This window comes from Narcine bancroftii, chromosome 4, assembly GCF_036971445.1.
Source record: "Narcine bancroftii isolate sNarBan1 chromosome 4, sNarBan1.hap1, whole genome shotgun sequence".
Classification (NCBI taxonomy): domain Eukaryota; kingdom Metazoa; phylum Chordata; class Chondrichthyes; order Torpediniformes; family Narcinidae; genus Narcine; species Narcine bancroftii.
In genome coordinates this window covers 230,936,631-230,953,765 of record NC_091472.1, presented here as the reverse complement: position 1 = coordinate 230,953,765, position 17,135 = coordinate 230,936,631, and the positions used below count along the sequence as shown (strand labels likewise).

At 46.7% G+C, this 17,135-nt stretch overlaps 1 protein-coding gene across 1 annotated transcript in view; it reads left to right on the top strand.

Annotated features, from left to right (window-relative positions):
* Positions 1 to 17,135, top strand: part of ahr1b (aryl hydrocarbon receptor 1b) — a 139,461-nt gene that overhangs the window by 68,514 nt on the left and 53,812 nt on the right. The window contains exons 4-6 of the mRNA XM_069934282.1: positions 10,468 to 10,557; positions 10,818 to 10,941; positions 14,634 to 14,764. Coding sequence (XP_069790383.1) covers positions 10,468 to 10,557; positions 10,818 to 10,941; positions 14,634 to 14,764 — 345 coding nt within the window. The remainder of the gene's footprint in view (positions 1 to 10,467; positions 10,558 to 10,817; positions 10,942 to 14,633; positions 14,765 to 17,135) is intronic.

The window sequence follows — 17,135 nt, the reverse complement described above, 5'->3', positions numbered from 1 at the left end:
TTCAGTGCTCTTGAAGCAATGCTATCGGTGAATGTCGTCAATACAGGAAAGGGATCTTCTTGGCCTCTTCGATGATCCTCTGTTTTGACCCAGTCTGATGCTTTGAGCTACCATAACACACGATGATGCAGCCAGACAGGACACTCTTAATTGTACTTCTGCAAAATGTTGTCAAGATGGGGGCCGGTTGCCTTTCCCTCCTCAACCTCCTCAGGAAGTGTAGGTGCCGCTGAGCCTTCCTGACTAATGAGGAGGTGTTGTGGGACCAGGATAGGTTGTCCTCTATATGCATCTCTGCTCTTTTCACAACATAATTATTGATATGTAAAGGAGAATGGTAGATCTTTGTCCTTCTGAAGTCCACAATCATTTCCTTTGTCTTATCCACATTAAGACTCAGGTTGTTATTCTTGCACCTGTGATGTTGAGAACAAGTTCAAAGGTTTCAAGAAGCAACAAGTCCTGGACACACATTAGTAGTAAACTGTAGTCTGTAGTTGCAACAGGGGACACACATCACAAACATATCATATCGTACACATTTGGCGCTGGTTAATTACTGATTATTGCACCGCCTGATAAATCACTGATAATCACAATTTCCGATTGTGATACGAGGGTTAACAAACAACACCTGCCACCCCCTCTACAACAAGAAGGCACGGCACACTGGTTAGCAAAGGAACAAATCTAGCTACAATTTACAATGGGTGAGACACTACAGTTTCTCTTTGGTGCATGCCACGAATAGCCCCCAGTCTTTACTGGCATACACGTTACAACTGGTTCTTCAGCATCGCCCATGGCTCACAATCTGGAGTGGACCCCTTACAATTGGTTTTCCCTTGTCGGCCATGGCACGCAACCTGGAGTGGAGCTCAAAGAGCGTCTCAAGGGGAAAAGAGAGTGAAGTAGCCCATGTGCTGGGTTTTTATCCTGCAGCCTAGCCCCAGTAGACCCGCGTGACCTTGGATGAGGAGGGGAAAGTGTCTTTACCTGTGGGTATGCATGGAAAACTACTGTTGCATAAAATTGTCTGGTCAGACACACCCATTGGCCAACTATACCTATGGCTCCTCCCACAGGTTCCTGTATACTGTTCTACAGCCCCCTCCTCAGTGCAGGTCAGTCGAGCAGTGTGGATGTACCTTTGTTCTCCAGTGAATAAAAGCCTATAGATTTCTCAGCAACAGTCATTTGAGTAATTGATAGTGCATCAATTTTATTCACTGAAGACTTTTTTTTACACTGGAGAAGATCCTGAAGTCAGAAAAGCTGGAAATTGACCCTCAATTGCCTGAGGCATCCACCAAATTCCAACTCTAGCTACGTGGCTTTAAAGCATTTCTGCAGGCATCTTCCACCATCGAGTGGTCAGAGATTGATAAAGTGCAGGTACTGCTCTCCCGGGTTGGTACCCTGGTGTACTCCAAGATCAGGGACGCTATATCGTACCAGGAAGCCATGGACATACTCAAAGGACAGTACCTGTGGAAGATCAACGTTTTCTGCACGAGACCCTATCTAGTGACCTGCAGAGACCCAGTGAGTCCAATGCTGAATACCTTTGGGGCCTACGATCCCTCGGCAGGCCCTGTGAATGTAAGGACATGAATGCTGTGGAGGACACAGAGGATCTGATTAGTATGTGACGGGAATCAGGTTGAACTACAACCACCAGAGACTTTTGGAACAAGGGGAGCTCAGTCTATGGAGAGCTGTTGAGCTGAAAGTGGCTCTCCAGAACATGGAGATCTACTCGACCGACAATGCGGCCACCTCATGGCTATCCTGGGTGCTGTCATCTTGGGACGTGCCATTACCTCCTCACTTCACTAACGGCCTAACCACAGCAGCATTGCTCTGCAAACGCCTCCCACCACTTTCATCCAGTTCCATCGGTGACCCGACTGCAGCCTCGGTGCTCCGGGACCACCTGAAGTCCTACTTCTGTGGCCTGGGCAAGCACCAGAGGAAATGCTGCCCAGCATTCATTCACATCAAGGCAGACATTGCCAAGGCCACAAAGCCCGCTGTGGAATTCACCCCATTCCAGTTGGAAAGTGATGCGTCAGACATCGCTCTGGCAACCACCTTTAATCAGGCAGGCAGGCCAGTCGCATTTTTTTCCCTGTGCCCTGCAAGATCCAGAAATTGACACTCCTCAGTTGAGAGAGGCCCAAGCCATTGTTGAGGTGGTATGGCACTGGTGCCATTATCTTGCTGGTAAATAATTCACCCTGATGACTGATCAATGTGCAGTTGTGTTCATGTTTAGCCATCAGCAGCGGGGTAAAGGCAAAAACCACAAGATGAAGAATCGAACTGTCCTCCGACGACTATGATGTCTTGTACCAGCAGGGGAATGTTAATGAGCCACTGGACGTCCTGCCCAGTAGGACCTGTGTCAGCGTGCAGATCGACCGCCTACAAACCCTTCACAACAATCTCTGCCACCCCAGAGTTACCAGGTTTTACCACTTCATCAAAGACTGCAACTTGCCGTACTCCATTGATGAGATCCATCCATGACAAAGAATTGCCGGGTCTGCGCTGTGTGAAACTGCACCTTCTACTGGCCAGACAGGGCGCAATTAATAAAAGCCACCCGCCTCTTCGAGCACCTCAGTGCCGACTTCAAAGGATCTCTTCCCTCCACTGACCACAACGTGTATTTCCTCAATATCATCAACGAATACTTCCATTTTCCATTTACCATCCCGTGTTCGGACATGACCGCTGCCACAGTCATCAAGGCCCTGTGCAGTCCCTTCACTCTATTGGGCTCCCCCAGTTATAGCCACACCATCTGGGGGCCCTCCTTTCTGAGTTATGACCACTGCCAGTACCTGTTGGCCAGGAGCATTGACATGAGCAGGACCACGAGCTACAACCCCCAGGGAACTGAGAAAGTGGAAAGGGAGAATCCCACAGTTTGGAAGACCGTCCTCCTGGCCCTGTGGTCAAAGAGTTTCACAGTCCCCTGCTGGCAAGAGGTCCTCCTGGAAGCACTCCACTCCATCCCTTCTATCTACTGCCACAAATGTCACACTGGATGAACTTATGTTTTTCTTTCGCAGGAAATCTGTGACAGGGACCATACTGCTGGCATGGCTGACGTCTCCAGGGCTGGTCCTACTCCGGAAGCATGTGTGGAGTCATACGTCTGATCCACTAGTCAAAAGGGTCCACCTCCTCCATGCCAATCCCTAATATGCCTACGTGGCATACCCGGATGGACACGAAAGCACCGTGTCTTTTAGGAACCTGGCTCCCCCAAGAGCACTAGAGACCTCTGCGGATCACCCCACACACCCCTCACCATTGAACACACACGATGCATCTGACCCCTAGTACCCTGCTCCTGCCACAAGGGAGGATACACCGGACTCATCAGCACTTATCAACCAGCACAACACCGATGAGTACGTATAGGCACCCAAGACCGTCCAGGACCCCGTCGCTGCTCCTCAGCCACAACTGGAACTATGACGTTCCCAACGAACGAACAGACCACCTGAGAGACTTAATTGTGACTTTGTAAGTTCCACTTCACCCCGCTGGACTCTTTTTAAAAAAAAAACAAGGGTGAATGTGGTAAACCACTGTTTGCACATAATTGTCCTAGTCAGGCACACCCATTGGCCAACTGTACCAGTGGCCCCTCCCACAGGCTCCTGGATAAAGGTGGCTGTTCCACAGTCCCCTCCTCTGTGCAGGTCAGTCAAGCAGTATGAACATGCCTTTGTTCTTCAGTGAATAAAAGCCTATTGGTTTCTCAACAACAGTCGTTCGAGTAATTGATGGTGCATCTGTATTGATGCACCATTGATGTGGGGAAATGACTTTAACCTGCCTGGCTGGTCAGATGACCCTGCAAGAGCAAGCACATGGAACTTCCTTTGTTCTGACGAGTTTCCTGTCCAACCTGTTGGATAATCCTCCTGATAATAGCACCATTTTACGAGCCTCCCAACTGCCTGTCCATAAACCGACTCATCATTGTTGCCGATGAGGCCAACTGCATTTGTATGGTCCTCAAACTTGATGGTTCTGTCCTAACTGAATCTGGCAGTGGTGTCATGTGTCAGCAGGGTGAACATTAGTGGGCTGAGCACGCAGTCCTGAAATGCACCACTGCTCAGCATGAACGAGACTCAAGAGTTTTGCTTGAGAATGTTAGCTGTGGAAACTGAGGAGTCCTTGGCTTTTGTGAGTATCTTTGTGGGATACTAAATGTGAGACCTGAAGCCTCCACTGGTAATGTGAAGGTTAGACAGTGCTGCACTTCAGTTCTAACTCAAATCCTGGTGGAATACTCTTCTGCTCCATGATTGAGAGAGTTACAAGCTGATATATTTGGCACTATTTTTTTCGCCCCATAGAGTAGTGTTTCAGGCATGAATTCTTGACACGGTCGAGTCTTGCCTTCAGAACTGCAGTGCACAGGGGATTACACTTCAAGCCGGACAAAGTTTCCCAGACCCAACGGAGCAGCTAATGCCTGTTAATCAATTCTTAGAGCAATCAGGGCAGCTGTCAGGATCAGGGATGCCAAAACCAAATGCCTTGAATTCCAAGGAAGTAAAAGGGACTCAGTGGTGAAGCCAGTTATGTTCAGTAGGAATCACAGGAGTTTGTTTCCTCTTTTGTTTTCCACTCCACAGAAATGGCTGCCAAAACAACTGACATTTCAAGTACAATTATAATGGAGAAGATGAGTGCTCCAAAGGGTGATCTTTTCCCTCAGTCACTCAGGAAATTGTACAGTTGGCTCAGTCTGGCATTATAGATGCATTTGGATTTTTAGCCAAGGTGAGGGGGGTGGTGGGGTGGGGGGGAGGGAGGTGGTGTGGAGATTGGGTGGAAAGAATTAGGAATCCAGTATTTGAGATTCACTCATTTCCACCCTTACTTACATCACCCCTCCCCTGCTCGGTGAAGGAATTGTTGATGCCTGGTTCAGCTGGTACCATCCCCTCCAGACACATGGCATCACCCAAGGGGCTTTTAGCGTGGATGTGGTCCCCGCTTCAGGCTCCTGTGGCTGCCTCGCAACTTTGCTGCAGTTACTCTATAGTCCACTGGACCAATTACGCAGGGGGCAGTGCTATCAGAGAGGTCAACCGAGCAAACCAGACCATCCTCCCCCACCCTCTGAACTTCATGGAAGGAAACAGTAAAAACTATCCTGTTTGCACTTTAATTTCCACCTTATGCAGGCATCCTTCTGTTAGTGGCATCATGGATAGTCAGTTGGTTTTAGACCAGCGTCTGGAATGGCTCATGAGACCCACACTGGCATGACAGTCTTTGCCACACTTGCTACAGATGAAGTCGGAACGATGGGCTGTGGTCGACTGGCTCTGTTGTCTCTGCTTCCTCCATGTCCTCTTGTCCTCCAGCTGGCATGTCTGGTTTTCCTCACTGCTCTTCACACCCTTTCTGGCAGCATTTCTCCACAGTCATCAGCAAGGGGCACCCAGTTGATGTGAACGAGTTTCAGATCATGCTTGCAGACATCTTTGAACCGCAGCTGTGGTCGGCCAGTGAGTTGAGATCCTTCAGCCAGACAACCATACAGCAGGTCTTTTGGGATACTACTATCCTCCATATGGTGTACATGGTCAAGCCACCAAAGTCAGCTCTGTTACAGCAGGAGGTGCAGGCTGAGTGAACCAGCTTTATCCACCCTATGTAATACCAAGGAAATCTTGGTTAATTTTAGGGAAGTGAGATCCCCTTTTGTTTCCAACATAATTGTTCCTCCATTCCCATGGACCATTGAGAATGCTTTGTTGGTTTCTGAGCTCTACCCGACTACCTCAGTCGAAGAGGCATCCAAGACACTCTCCCTCATTACTGCAAAGGTTATTTCACCCAGAGGATGTTTGGAATCGGGAATGCGCTGCATGAGGGGGTGGTGGAGGCAGAGACTCTCCCAACATCTAAGCAGTATCCAGAGGAGCACTTGAATCACCAAGGCACAGTTGGCTATGTGGCAAGTAGATGGGAATTTGATGGACAGCGTGAAAGGAGAGGTGAAAAATATCTCAGCTCTGTGAATGGAAAAGGAACTGGGAGGAGAGCTGGAGGAAAGAAGACAGAGGGATGGGGAAGAACTGGAGAAGTTGAGGTTAATGCCATGGAGAGTGCCCAGATGAAAAATTAAGCGTTGTTCCTCCAAGTTATGGGAGGCCTTGGTTTGACAGGGCATGAGGCCATGGACAGACATGTCAGTGCAGGAGTGGGGCACATAATTGAAATGATCTGCCACTGGGAGAATCCCTGTTACTGATGCGGGCATTCTGTATGACTGTGTGATGTCCTGAAACAACCAAAGCCCTGATTACGGAGGCAGTTCATGCCAGTTGCATAGAAAAATAATTTATGGAGATTAAGGGTTTCAGGAAGGGAATTCTGGAGCTCAGGACCTCGAAGGATGAAGGCATTTCCACAGTTCAGAAGGAACAAGCTGTCAGAGGAATTGGTAGAGGGTACCATTTTTTAAGTTTAAAAGCCATTAAGACATGAATATACACAGGAAGGGGTGAGATATAGGCCAAATGCAGGCAAATTGGACTAGCCTGGGTAGACAACGTTGTCGGCAAGGACAAGCTGGGCCGAAGGGACTGTTTCTCTACAGTAAAGCTCAAAGATTTCAATTCAAGCTGAAGGCATGGATCACTGGAGAGGTGCAAGAACCCAGAACTGGAGAGGTGGAACATAGAACATAGCAATCTGCAGCACAGTACAGGCCCTTCAGCCCACAGTGTTGTATCAACCTTGTACCCTGCACTAACAGCTGCCTCAGATCTCAGTCCCATGTACCAATATAATTGTCTCTTAAAATATCCTATTGTTCCTGTCCGCACCACCACTGGGGGCAGTGCATTCCATGCACCCACCACCCTCTGAGTGAAAAGCTTACATCTTACACCTCCCTTGTACTTAATCCCAAGCACCTTAAAACTGTGCCACTCACGTTAACTATGTATTTTAGCCCTCGGTAAAAGCCTTTGGCCATCCACAGAACCATTACAGCACAGAAAACAAGTCCTTCACCCCTTCTAGTCTGTTCTGAACTATTATTCTGCCTTGTCCCACTGACCTACACCCAGTCCATAGACCTCCATACCCCTCCCATCCATGTACCTGTACACATTTTCTTCAATGTGAAATCTGAGACCCCATTCACCATTTCAGCTGGCAGCTCGTTCCTCGCTCCCACCACCCTCTCTGTGAAGAAGTTCCCCCTAACGTTCCCTCTAAACATTTCCTTTTTTATCCTTAACCCATGTCCTCTGGGTTTTTTTTTGTATCTCAGCTAACCTCAGTGGAAAAAAGCCTACTTACATTTACTCTATGCCCCTCATAATTTTGTGTACCCCAATCAAATCTCCCCTCATTCTTCTATGCTCCAGGGAATAAAGTCCTAACCTGTTTAACCTTTCCCTGCAACTCAGTTCCTGAAGTCCCAGCAACATCCAAATAACTGATCAATGCCTCTCATCATCTTATATGCCTCTATCAGATCACCCTTATCCTCTGAAAAGAGAAGAAAAGACCAAGTTCACTCAACCTATCCTCATATGTTATGCTCTCCAATCCAGGCAACATCCTTATAGACCTCCTCTGCACCCTCTCAATAGCACATCCTTCACATCCAGATCATGCATTGAGGTGTCCAGAGCTGAACACTATTTTGTGGGGTAGAGAGGTCCAGGAAGGTTATACTGCTGGTGGAAGCTGGATAGACAAAAGGGCAATAATGCTGCAGATCCTGTTAAACAAGGAAAGCAAATTATGACTTTGATCTCACAATGGAAACTTGCATTCTCTGACAGTCAGTAATTAGACCAGAACAGTAAACAAGTGTTTCACACAGAAGAATGTAAACCATTCAGAAACCTGATACATGATGTGTTAGAACACACATGAACCAAACAAAACAGTAATAATTCCATGAGGTTTTGCTTTAATATGTTATTAATAGCAAGAGAGTAGAACTCAGCAGAGAGGAAAAGTTATGTGGCTTGTCAGTTTTGGCACTACTTTTGGAAAAAAGTATTATTTCTCTTGTTCTTCCCTTCCCCGTACTCAGCCAAATTCTGATTTTTTTTACATTTACTGTAAAAATTCTTATCATTGAACTCAGTGCCAGGGAACAACATGGGATAAAAGAAATTCTTTCACCGGTATGAGACATGTTTGAGAAAAAGCTTGTGACTCATGGCTTTTATAATGTCAAACAATAGCGTCGGGTGATCTGAAGGGCCACAACCTTATAGCAGTGTTGACATTCACTTTCCCAGCTCCCTTTTGTTTCCTCCCATCTCTAACCGCAAGTGCAACTGTGGCTGCTAGTGTGCCATTAAAATAGTGCCTTGTCCAGTCCCCAGGCAATGTTGAACTGGCTGACTTCAAGAGAACAGTCTTGTGCTTGTGGGCCAGTTGAGGAAAAATAAATGGGGAATTTGTCTCCCCCCCCCGCCCCCCCCCCCCCCGCCCCCGTCTGCAAAGTGCAGAATATTTTCATATAACTAAGTGATTTTGCAAAAGTCTGCAGATGCTGAAATCCAAATTAAGGGAACCCCTCAGGTTCCTGTTAAAACTCTCCCCATTACCATGAACCTATGTCCTCTTTAGTGCTGGAAGCACTCAGCAGTTCAGACAATATGCACGAACAGAATCAACCATCCAGGCCAAGGACCCTTTATCAGAAGCTCAATGTAGTTGAGAGATTTTTTTTTTTAAATGGGATTTGAGTTTTTTGGCCTACTCCTGTTCCTACTTCCTATGTTATTTTGAGGCCAGTTCAGAAAGAAGAGTTTTCCTCCCAAAAGCACATTAATAAAATATTTCTGGAATGTTACACCAACTAGTGCCATTTTAATTTGCATCTGCAAATCTGCACCTTTTAATGAACTGACAATGCTGAATTTCTCAAATTGACTTTGTAGGGTTTTGAGGTCAAAACTCTAGATTACTTGGTAACATGTAACCAACCAACCCCACCTTAAACCCCAGTTGTGAACCTGTTATGTTGAACACTGGGTTGCTATTGACAGAATACAGTAGGTAGCCTCTTGATCCTTTGTGCTTGCTCTGCCTTTTACGATTTTCACCGACCTTTAAGCTCTGTGCCATTGTTCTATCCATGTACCCATGATTTTTTTCAAACATTGCCCTGGTACCTGCCTCAACCACTTCATTAGGCAGCCTGTTCCATGCACCCACCACTCTCTGTAAAAAAAAAGTTACCCCTCAGGTTCCTGTAAAATTTCTCACCCTTCATCTTGAACCTATGTCCCCTATCAATCCCCATACTCTGAGCAAAACACTCTGTGTTCACTAGATCTATTTCTCTCAGGTTTTTTGTAAACCTCTATGAGATCACCCCTCATCCTCCTGTACTCCAAGGAATAAAGCCCCAGCCTGCTCAACCTCGCCCTATAACTCATGCCCTCCTAGTCCTGGCAACATCTTCATAAATCTTCTCTGCACCCTCTCCATCTTGACAACATCTTTCCTGCAGTACGGAACACAACACAACATGACACTCCAAATGGGGCCTCAAATCATCAGACTGGTTTGGCTAAAAAAGATTGAAATTTCCTAAGTCTCACCCAATTGCCCCTCCTGCTCTCTCACCTCATCTCTACTCTCACCCAATCCCAATCCTAAGCATGACCTCCCAACTTCTATACTCAATGCTCTGATTGAGAAAGGCCAATGTACAGAAAGCCTTTTTTTGACCACTCTATCTACCTGTGACACAAGGCACTATGAATCTGTTCTCCTTCATCTCTTTAAAATAATCTCCAGGTCCCTCCCATTCACTGTGCAGGTCCTAAAAACCAGCACCTCACATTTTTCTGTATTAGATTCCATCAATCATTCTTCTTCCTACTGGCCCAACTGATCAAGATCCTGCTGCAATCTTTGGTAACCGTTTTCTGTATCTATAATACCAGACACTTCAGTGTCATCTGCGAACTTGCTGATATTGCCAAGCACATTTTCATCGAAATCATCTTCTTGCTACTTGTTGCTAATGGTACCCACGGGTGTGCCTGTTCTTCGAAGATCAACCACACCACTTCCCTGCTCCCACTAACCTGCTCATTTCCACACCAACTGGCGGAGTGCTTCAGGTTTCTGATATCCAACGTTGAAGAGAAGAACCGGGTGATTCAATCCAGACTGAAAATCACTCTCTGTGCTTCGGCCAGCCTGCTAAACCACCCTGCAGATTGCTTCTGCACAGTGAAGGTTGGATAAAAATGGTTATATCGTGAGGTAGTGCCTGATGGTGTTGGAGGATGAACTCAGAAGGTGCCTTTGATAGCCACCTTGTCAGATACGGCATCCATGTCATTGTTGGACAGACTGATAAGAGTTTTGCCGTAACTTTTGTTTCCAACTTTCATTAATATATTACCTTGATTCTGGTTTCTCTTCCAGGCTCTAAATGGGTTTGTGCTGGTTGTCACAGCAGATGGCCTTATATTCTTCGTTTCTCCGACAATTCAGGATTATCTGGGGTTTCACCAGGTGAGCTTCTCTGTTGACAGGTATTTTTTTTGTGTGTGTGGAGTTTGCACGTTTTCCCTGCTTGGCTTCCTCTGGTTGCTCTGGATTTCTCCCACATCCAAAAGATGTGCAGTCTGGTAGGCGAGCTGGCCTCTGTAAGTTACCCCCAGAGTTTTGTTGAGTGGTCTCCAGCCTGCTGCTCACTCTTGTTCTTGTGTTAACAAATCCCCAGTGTCAACAATGGTTCCAAATATTCAGTGTTTTGTGTCTTTTATTGCCAGACTGATGTCATGCACCAGAGTGTGTTTGAGCTGATTCATATTGAAGACCAACAGGAATTCCGCCAGAACCTACAATGGGCTTTGAATCCATCAACTGTCATTGACGCAGACAAGAACCAGCGAGGCAAGTGACAGGAATGTCAGTTCATGTGTGTTTCTTGATTCTGAGGCATGGAGGGCCTCAGGATATTTATAATGTATTTCTATAATATTTATTATTATTTACTTCAAACTATAGAACACTGCAGCACAGAAACAGGCCCTTCAGCCCATCTGGTCTGTGCAAACTATTATGCCTGTACCCAGACCATATCCCTCCCATCCATGTTCCTGTCCAAGTTTTTAAAATGTCGAATTCGAGCCCATATTCACCACTTTAGCTGGCAGCTCATCCCACAATCTGCCTAAAGATGTTCCTTGTAAACATTTTACTTTTCACCCTCAACCCATGTCCTCTCGTTCTTGTCCCACCCAAGCCTTTGCATTTACTCTCTCAATACTCCTCATAATTTTGTATACTTATTTTTCTTCTTTTTTTTATTGTTTGCATTTCACCCCCGCCCCCCCGCCCCTGCTCCTCTTCTCTATTGTTATGTGTTGTGCACTTTTTGTACCTGGGAAGCTGCAGCAAGTAAGATTTTCATTGTACTTGTGTACCCCCATTCATTCATTCACACAGGGTGGGTCAATGTTTACAGGCATTCCAACATGATGGGGAAAAGACCTGAGGTCTTAGATGAGGAGGAAAGGAGGTCTGAGAGGGTGAAAGTGAGAGATGCTAGCACTGAGAGGGGATGTGAAACACAGGAAGCAAATGGTTGGATACAGTTGCCTTCATTGGCAATGGAATGGGATATAAGGGTGAAGACATCTTGGTTCAGATGGAGATATGTAGGGAGAATGTAACCTGAAGTTTCAGTCCTCTTCTCTGAAGGAAGATGAGCTTCTGATGCTGGGCATGGGGTGAGTGTTCATGAGTTCAGTTTTCATGGATGGAGGATTGGATCTGATGGAGGATTGGACTGAGTGAGCCTCAACTTATGGAGCTCAGCGGAATAAGAAGCAGATGATGTCAAAGAATTAAATTTTAATTTAGACATACAACATGGTTACAGGCTATTTCGGTCCACGAGTTTGTGCCGCCCAATTTACACCCAATTAACCTACACCTCTGCTATGTTTGGAATGGTGGGAGGAAACTGGAGCCCCTGAGAAAACACACACACAGAATGTACAAACTACTTACAGACAGCACAAAATTTGAACCTCGGTCCTGATCGCAGGAGCTGAAAAGACTTTGTGCCAACTGTGCCGCCCAGTTAAGAGGCTTGACTGGCTAGATGCAGAGCTGATGTTCCCCTCCCCAGATGGGTTGTCTCGATCCAGCGATGACTCTTTGAGAAGGAGCAAGCTGCATTGAGTTGAGGTGGAGAATGAACCATCTGTTGCTTGGCACCTCTGGAGGAAGGTGATGCCATCTCCAGCCTTGCAAGTGTTACGGAGCTGGTGTCACAACTTTGAGGCAAGATGTTTGTGCCCTGAACAGTGCATATTTTATTGAGGGCAGTGGGGTCAGGTGCAACCTGATTCATTGCACAGTTTCATCTCCTTTTTCACTGACCAAATGTATCCTCAGTAAATTTAAAATAAATGTATTTAGAACACAGTAGAGGGCCCTTCCAGCCAATTAAACCCCTGCTGCCCAATTACACCCAATTAACCTACCAACTTTGTTTGTATTGGAATATGGGAGGAAACCGGAGCACCCGAAGGAAACCCACGCAATCACGGGGAGAACGTACAAACTCCTTAGAGCCAGCACAGATTCAAACCCGGGTCACTGATGCTGCAATAACTTGGCATTAACCACTACTTCCTCAGACACAGCGGCTCCTTCCCTATTAGACAGTCCGACTGCTGTCATCTCTGTACTGGTTTTAGACAGCCCATTAAAGGAGCCAACTGTGATTTATTTTAAAATCCCATGACTGCGGGGTCTGGAGCCAAGATGGCGGCACCTATGATCAGCAGTGGCCACGAAGGGCTGCAGAGCATTGGGACAGAGCACCAGAAAATGGGGAGGCCACCCCTGCCCCCCTGTTTGAGAAGGAGATGACCCATGGGACGGTGACCATGGTGGTGGACCAGCGAAGGGCTCTGAAGTGGAAGAATACCCAGGTGGCAGGCTGTTGGTGACTGGAGGCGAGGAACTCACGCAGGCTGTGGTCTGCTGGTGACTTTGGCCAGAGGACTCACAACAGGCTGCATACTGATGGAGACGCATGAGACCGGCTGAAGGGGTACCAAGTATCGGAACAGGGATGAGAGAGGGTGTTGGAGGCTTCCTGATTGCGTTAGAGGTGCACATCTGGAGCTCAGATTGCCAATGGTTTGGAATGAAGGCCGTGAGGCTGCAGGAGGGCTGGAGCCGAAGCCATGTGATTCTGGGGGGGGACTCTCTTGTGCTTCTCTTTCTCTGGCTGTAAGAGGCACTGGGCATTTTTAGCTGATTGCAAATCTTTGGCTGCCTTGCAGAAAACTAAAGGAAATTTTGTGTAATATCACATTTTCTGTTTTATTTCAAGACAGTAAAATCACATTGAATCTTGAAAAACCTGGTACCTTTGAGTGACCCACAACAGGCATCACAATGTCTGATGCTCTTGGGAAAACAAGCTCTTTTCAGTGCCTGACACTGGCAGTTTGAAGGCTGACTGTTGGCTCTCCACCCTCTCATCAGCTCTGAGGGCAGGGGCACTGAGCACAGTTTGACCAATATTACAGTGACTCTCCTTGTGATCCCCAATCCCAGGACTGATCAAGCCTTTACCTTGGTGCCTCCTGATATGTGTGCTGCTTTTTGCATTGGACAATATCTATCAAGGTTTAAGCATCCCTGTTAAACATCTCCCAGCCCAGCAATGGAGCTACCATTGGGCTACGGTCATGGTCTGGCCACCTTCATTTTCTGATTGGCTGCAAGATCTCCTCAACAATTCATCCCAGAAGTGCTGCTGTTCCAGGCTACCCAAGAGCCATTTAACAAGCCAGCATAATGGTTGGGCAAATATTCTCCTCACACCGATGAAGTTGATACAGAGTAGTGAATTGGGATTCACTAGAAGTGTGCTGTACTGATGACTGGTTCTGCCTCCCGGCTTCTCCTTCTGGGGCCCATATATAACCCTAGTTTCCTGCCTAAACCCTGAACCCCTCTGAAGCCTATTTGTGAACCTTACCTGTGTTGTAAGCTAATAAAAGCGTTTGTTCTCCCTCCAGTTGAGTGTGAGCTTTTATCCACGCCACATACAGCACCCTTGATTTCGGTGTCTCTCATGGGGTAGCATAATGTCCATAAGACAGAGACCCAACGAGTTCACCCTACTATTCCATCATGGCTGATTTACCATCCCTTTACAACCCCATTCTTCTGCCTTCACCCCATTACCCTTGATTCCCTTCCTCATCACGAATCTCATTCACTCATGACTTGGCCTCTCCGCCACAAATTCCATAGATTAACCCTCTGGGTAAAGAAGTTCATCATCTCTGTTCTAAAGGGATGTGCTTTTATTCAGTAGTGACCCAGGTTCGATCCCCCACCTTCTGTGCGGATTTTGCACGTTCTCCCGCGTGACTGTATGAGTTTCCCCTCGGGGATGCTCCAGTTTCCTCCCGCAACACAAGGACAGTTAAATGTCAATGACAAGTATGTAGGGGAGTGGTTGAATTGGGGGGAGAAGTGAAGGGGAAGGGGGAATTGTGGAGAGAATACACCATACCCATTTGTGCATCCTCTTTGTTGCTGCCCTTCAGGTGAGAAAGACACGTCTGCAGCTGTGATCCCCTATAGCCCTGAGCATCTGCCACCTGAGAACATGTCATTCCTCGAGAGGAACTTCATCTGTCGATTTCGTTGCTTGTTGGACAATTCATCCGGTTTCTTGGTAGGTGGCTGTTTTCAGTCATAGGCTGCTGTGATTTGTTAACGCTGGCAGCAGGGTGTTTAAAATCTGTCTGCTGCCTGAAATGACCAAGTTGCAAGTTTGCACAGAAATGTGTAACAGAGTTCCAGAGACATATAGCACAAAGCAGGTCCTTTGGCCGACTATCTCCATTCTGTCCCTTCTAAATGACCCAGTTGAGGGGGTGGGGGGGGAGGGGAAGACTACCGTCCCCCATCTTGACAAGATTTTACAGGTCCACAATTGAGAGAGTTCTGTCCGGCAATATCATTGTGTGGTATGGAAGCCACAAAGCATCGGACTGAAGCCAATACAGAGAATCGTCAAAACAGCCGAGAAGCTCACTGGGGGCTTCCTTTCCTCTATCAACGATGTTCACTGGGAGTGTTTCTTCAATTAGGGCTCAAGTAATTATTGAGGTCACTTTCCATCCATCACACAGGAACTTTGACCCTCTACCATCAGGAATGACATACAGGAGCATCAAAATCAGGAATGCAAGGCTGGGAAGTACCTTATTCCCACAGATCTGTGAGATTAATGAACAGTATCATACAACCTCATGTCTCTTAAAATGAAACAGTAAATTATTTATACATATTTATTTAAAATTGTATTTTAATCTATGCAGGTGATTATTTATGTGCTGAATTTGTTAGAAATATATTGTGTGTCTGTGCGTGCTCCATGGTCCAGAGAAGCGCTGTGGCCTCTGCTTGTATACGTACAGTCAGATGATAGAGAACTTGAACTCGATTGACCTGCGGTGATTCAAGCACTCATCCAGATGGTTCTTGGATGCTGTGAAAGTTTCTAGCTCCCTGAATCCTTCAGGCCGTGTACTCCAAATTCCAAACACGTTCCAGAAGAATAATTTTTTTTTCCTCAGACTCCCTCTAACTCCCACACTGTCAGGTTTTACTTTGCTCTCTTGTGTAAGACCCCTCCATCACTGGGTCACAACAAGGATTACAGGAAAGTGGAACACTGGAAACTGACATTAATCTTGATGCGCACATTTTGGAAATCTTACCTTTTCTTAGTCCTCTTCTCTAACTCTGACAGCAGAAGATGGAAATTACATCTCTCTCTCTCTCTCTCTCTCCTGAGTAGCAAGCTTAGTGCTCAGTGCAATGTAACTGCACTGGCAGAATCATCTGTTAGCTTGATATAAGGCCAGAGATGCTGACATTTCTGACCCCACATCATCTGACCAAATTCCTATCTCCACGCTGTCTGGGCTGATGTTCCTGACCCTACATTATTTAGACCCATATTCCTGAACCCATAGCGTCTGGACCCACATTCTTCATCCCACACTGTTCAGATCCACATTCCTGACCCCACATTCCTGACCCCACAGTATCCAGACCCACATTCCCTATCCCACAGTGTCTGGACTGATATTCCCGATTCCACCATGTTTGGACCCACATTCCCGTCCCACCAGTGTCCGGACCAATTTTTCCAATGCCACAATGCCCAGACCCATGTTCCTGACCCCACAATTTCCAGACCCACGTTCCTGACCCCGCAAGTGTCCAGATCCATGTTCCTGACCCCACAGTGTCTGGACCAATTTTCCCAACCCCACAATGTCCAGATCTGCGTTCCTGAACCCACAGTGCCTGGACCCACATTCCCAACCCCACCGTGTCAGGCCCACGTTCCTGACGCAACAACACAGGAGGAGTGTTCAGGGTTGTATTCCTTGCTCTGGATTTGGGGACATGGTTCTCGAGTCCTCAGTAGAAGCAGGACATTTGTCTCTGTTCTCTTCCCTGGAAGGTGAATGACATTCTGAAGGTGTATCAATTTGTACAGATACTTTCAAGACTTAAAGATGTCCCAGAGCTTTCACAGACAGTGAAATCTTTCAAGTGTTGACCACACCATTCAATTGGGTGGGCAGTGGAACAGAGGAAACCAGAATTACCCACATGGTCACAGAGAGAACAAGCTCCTGTCTGGAACTTTGAGGCAGTGGCTCCCATCAGCTGTTCACCTTAAACCTTTACAGTGAAGGTGGTTTATCATCAATGGGACTGATGTTCCAGGGAACTGATTCTGTGGCAATGACTGAACACCCAATATGTTCACCAAGTCAGGATGTGAAGTGAGTTGAGAGGTGATATTTAGAGGCCATTCAGCCTGCGAAAATCAGCTGCGCTGTAATTAAATAAACAGCAGAACCAATTAAGCGTACAACAGTTTACTTTATTCAACCTTGATAACGCTAGCGGGAGAATGGGTACAAAGAAAGAGGTCAGTTACTCGAGCCAGCTCTTCAGCGCTTGACGTCCTGCTTTGCGGAAACTGCCAAAATGTTTGGCCTGGAAGTCAGCCTGAAGAA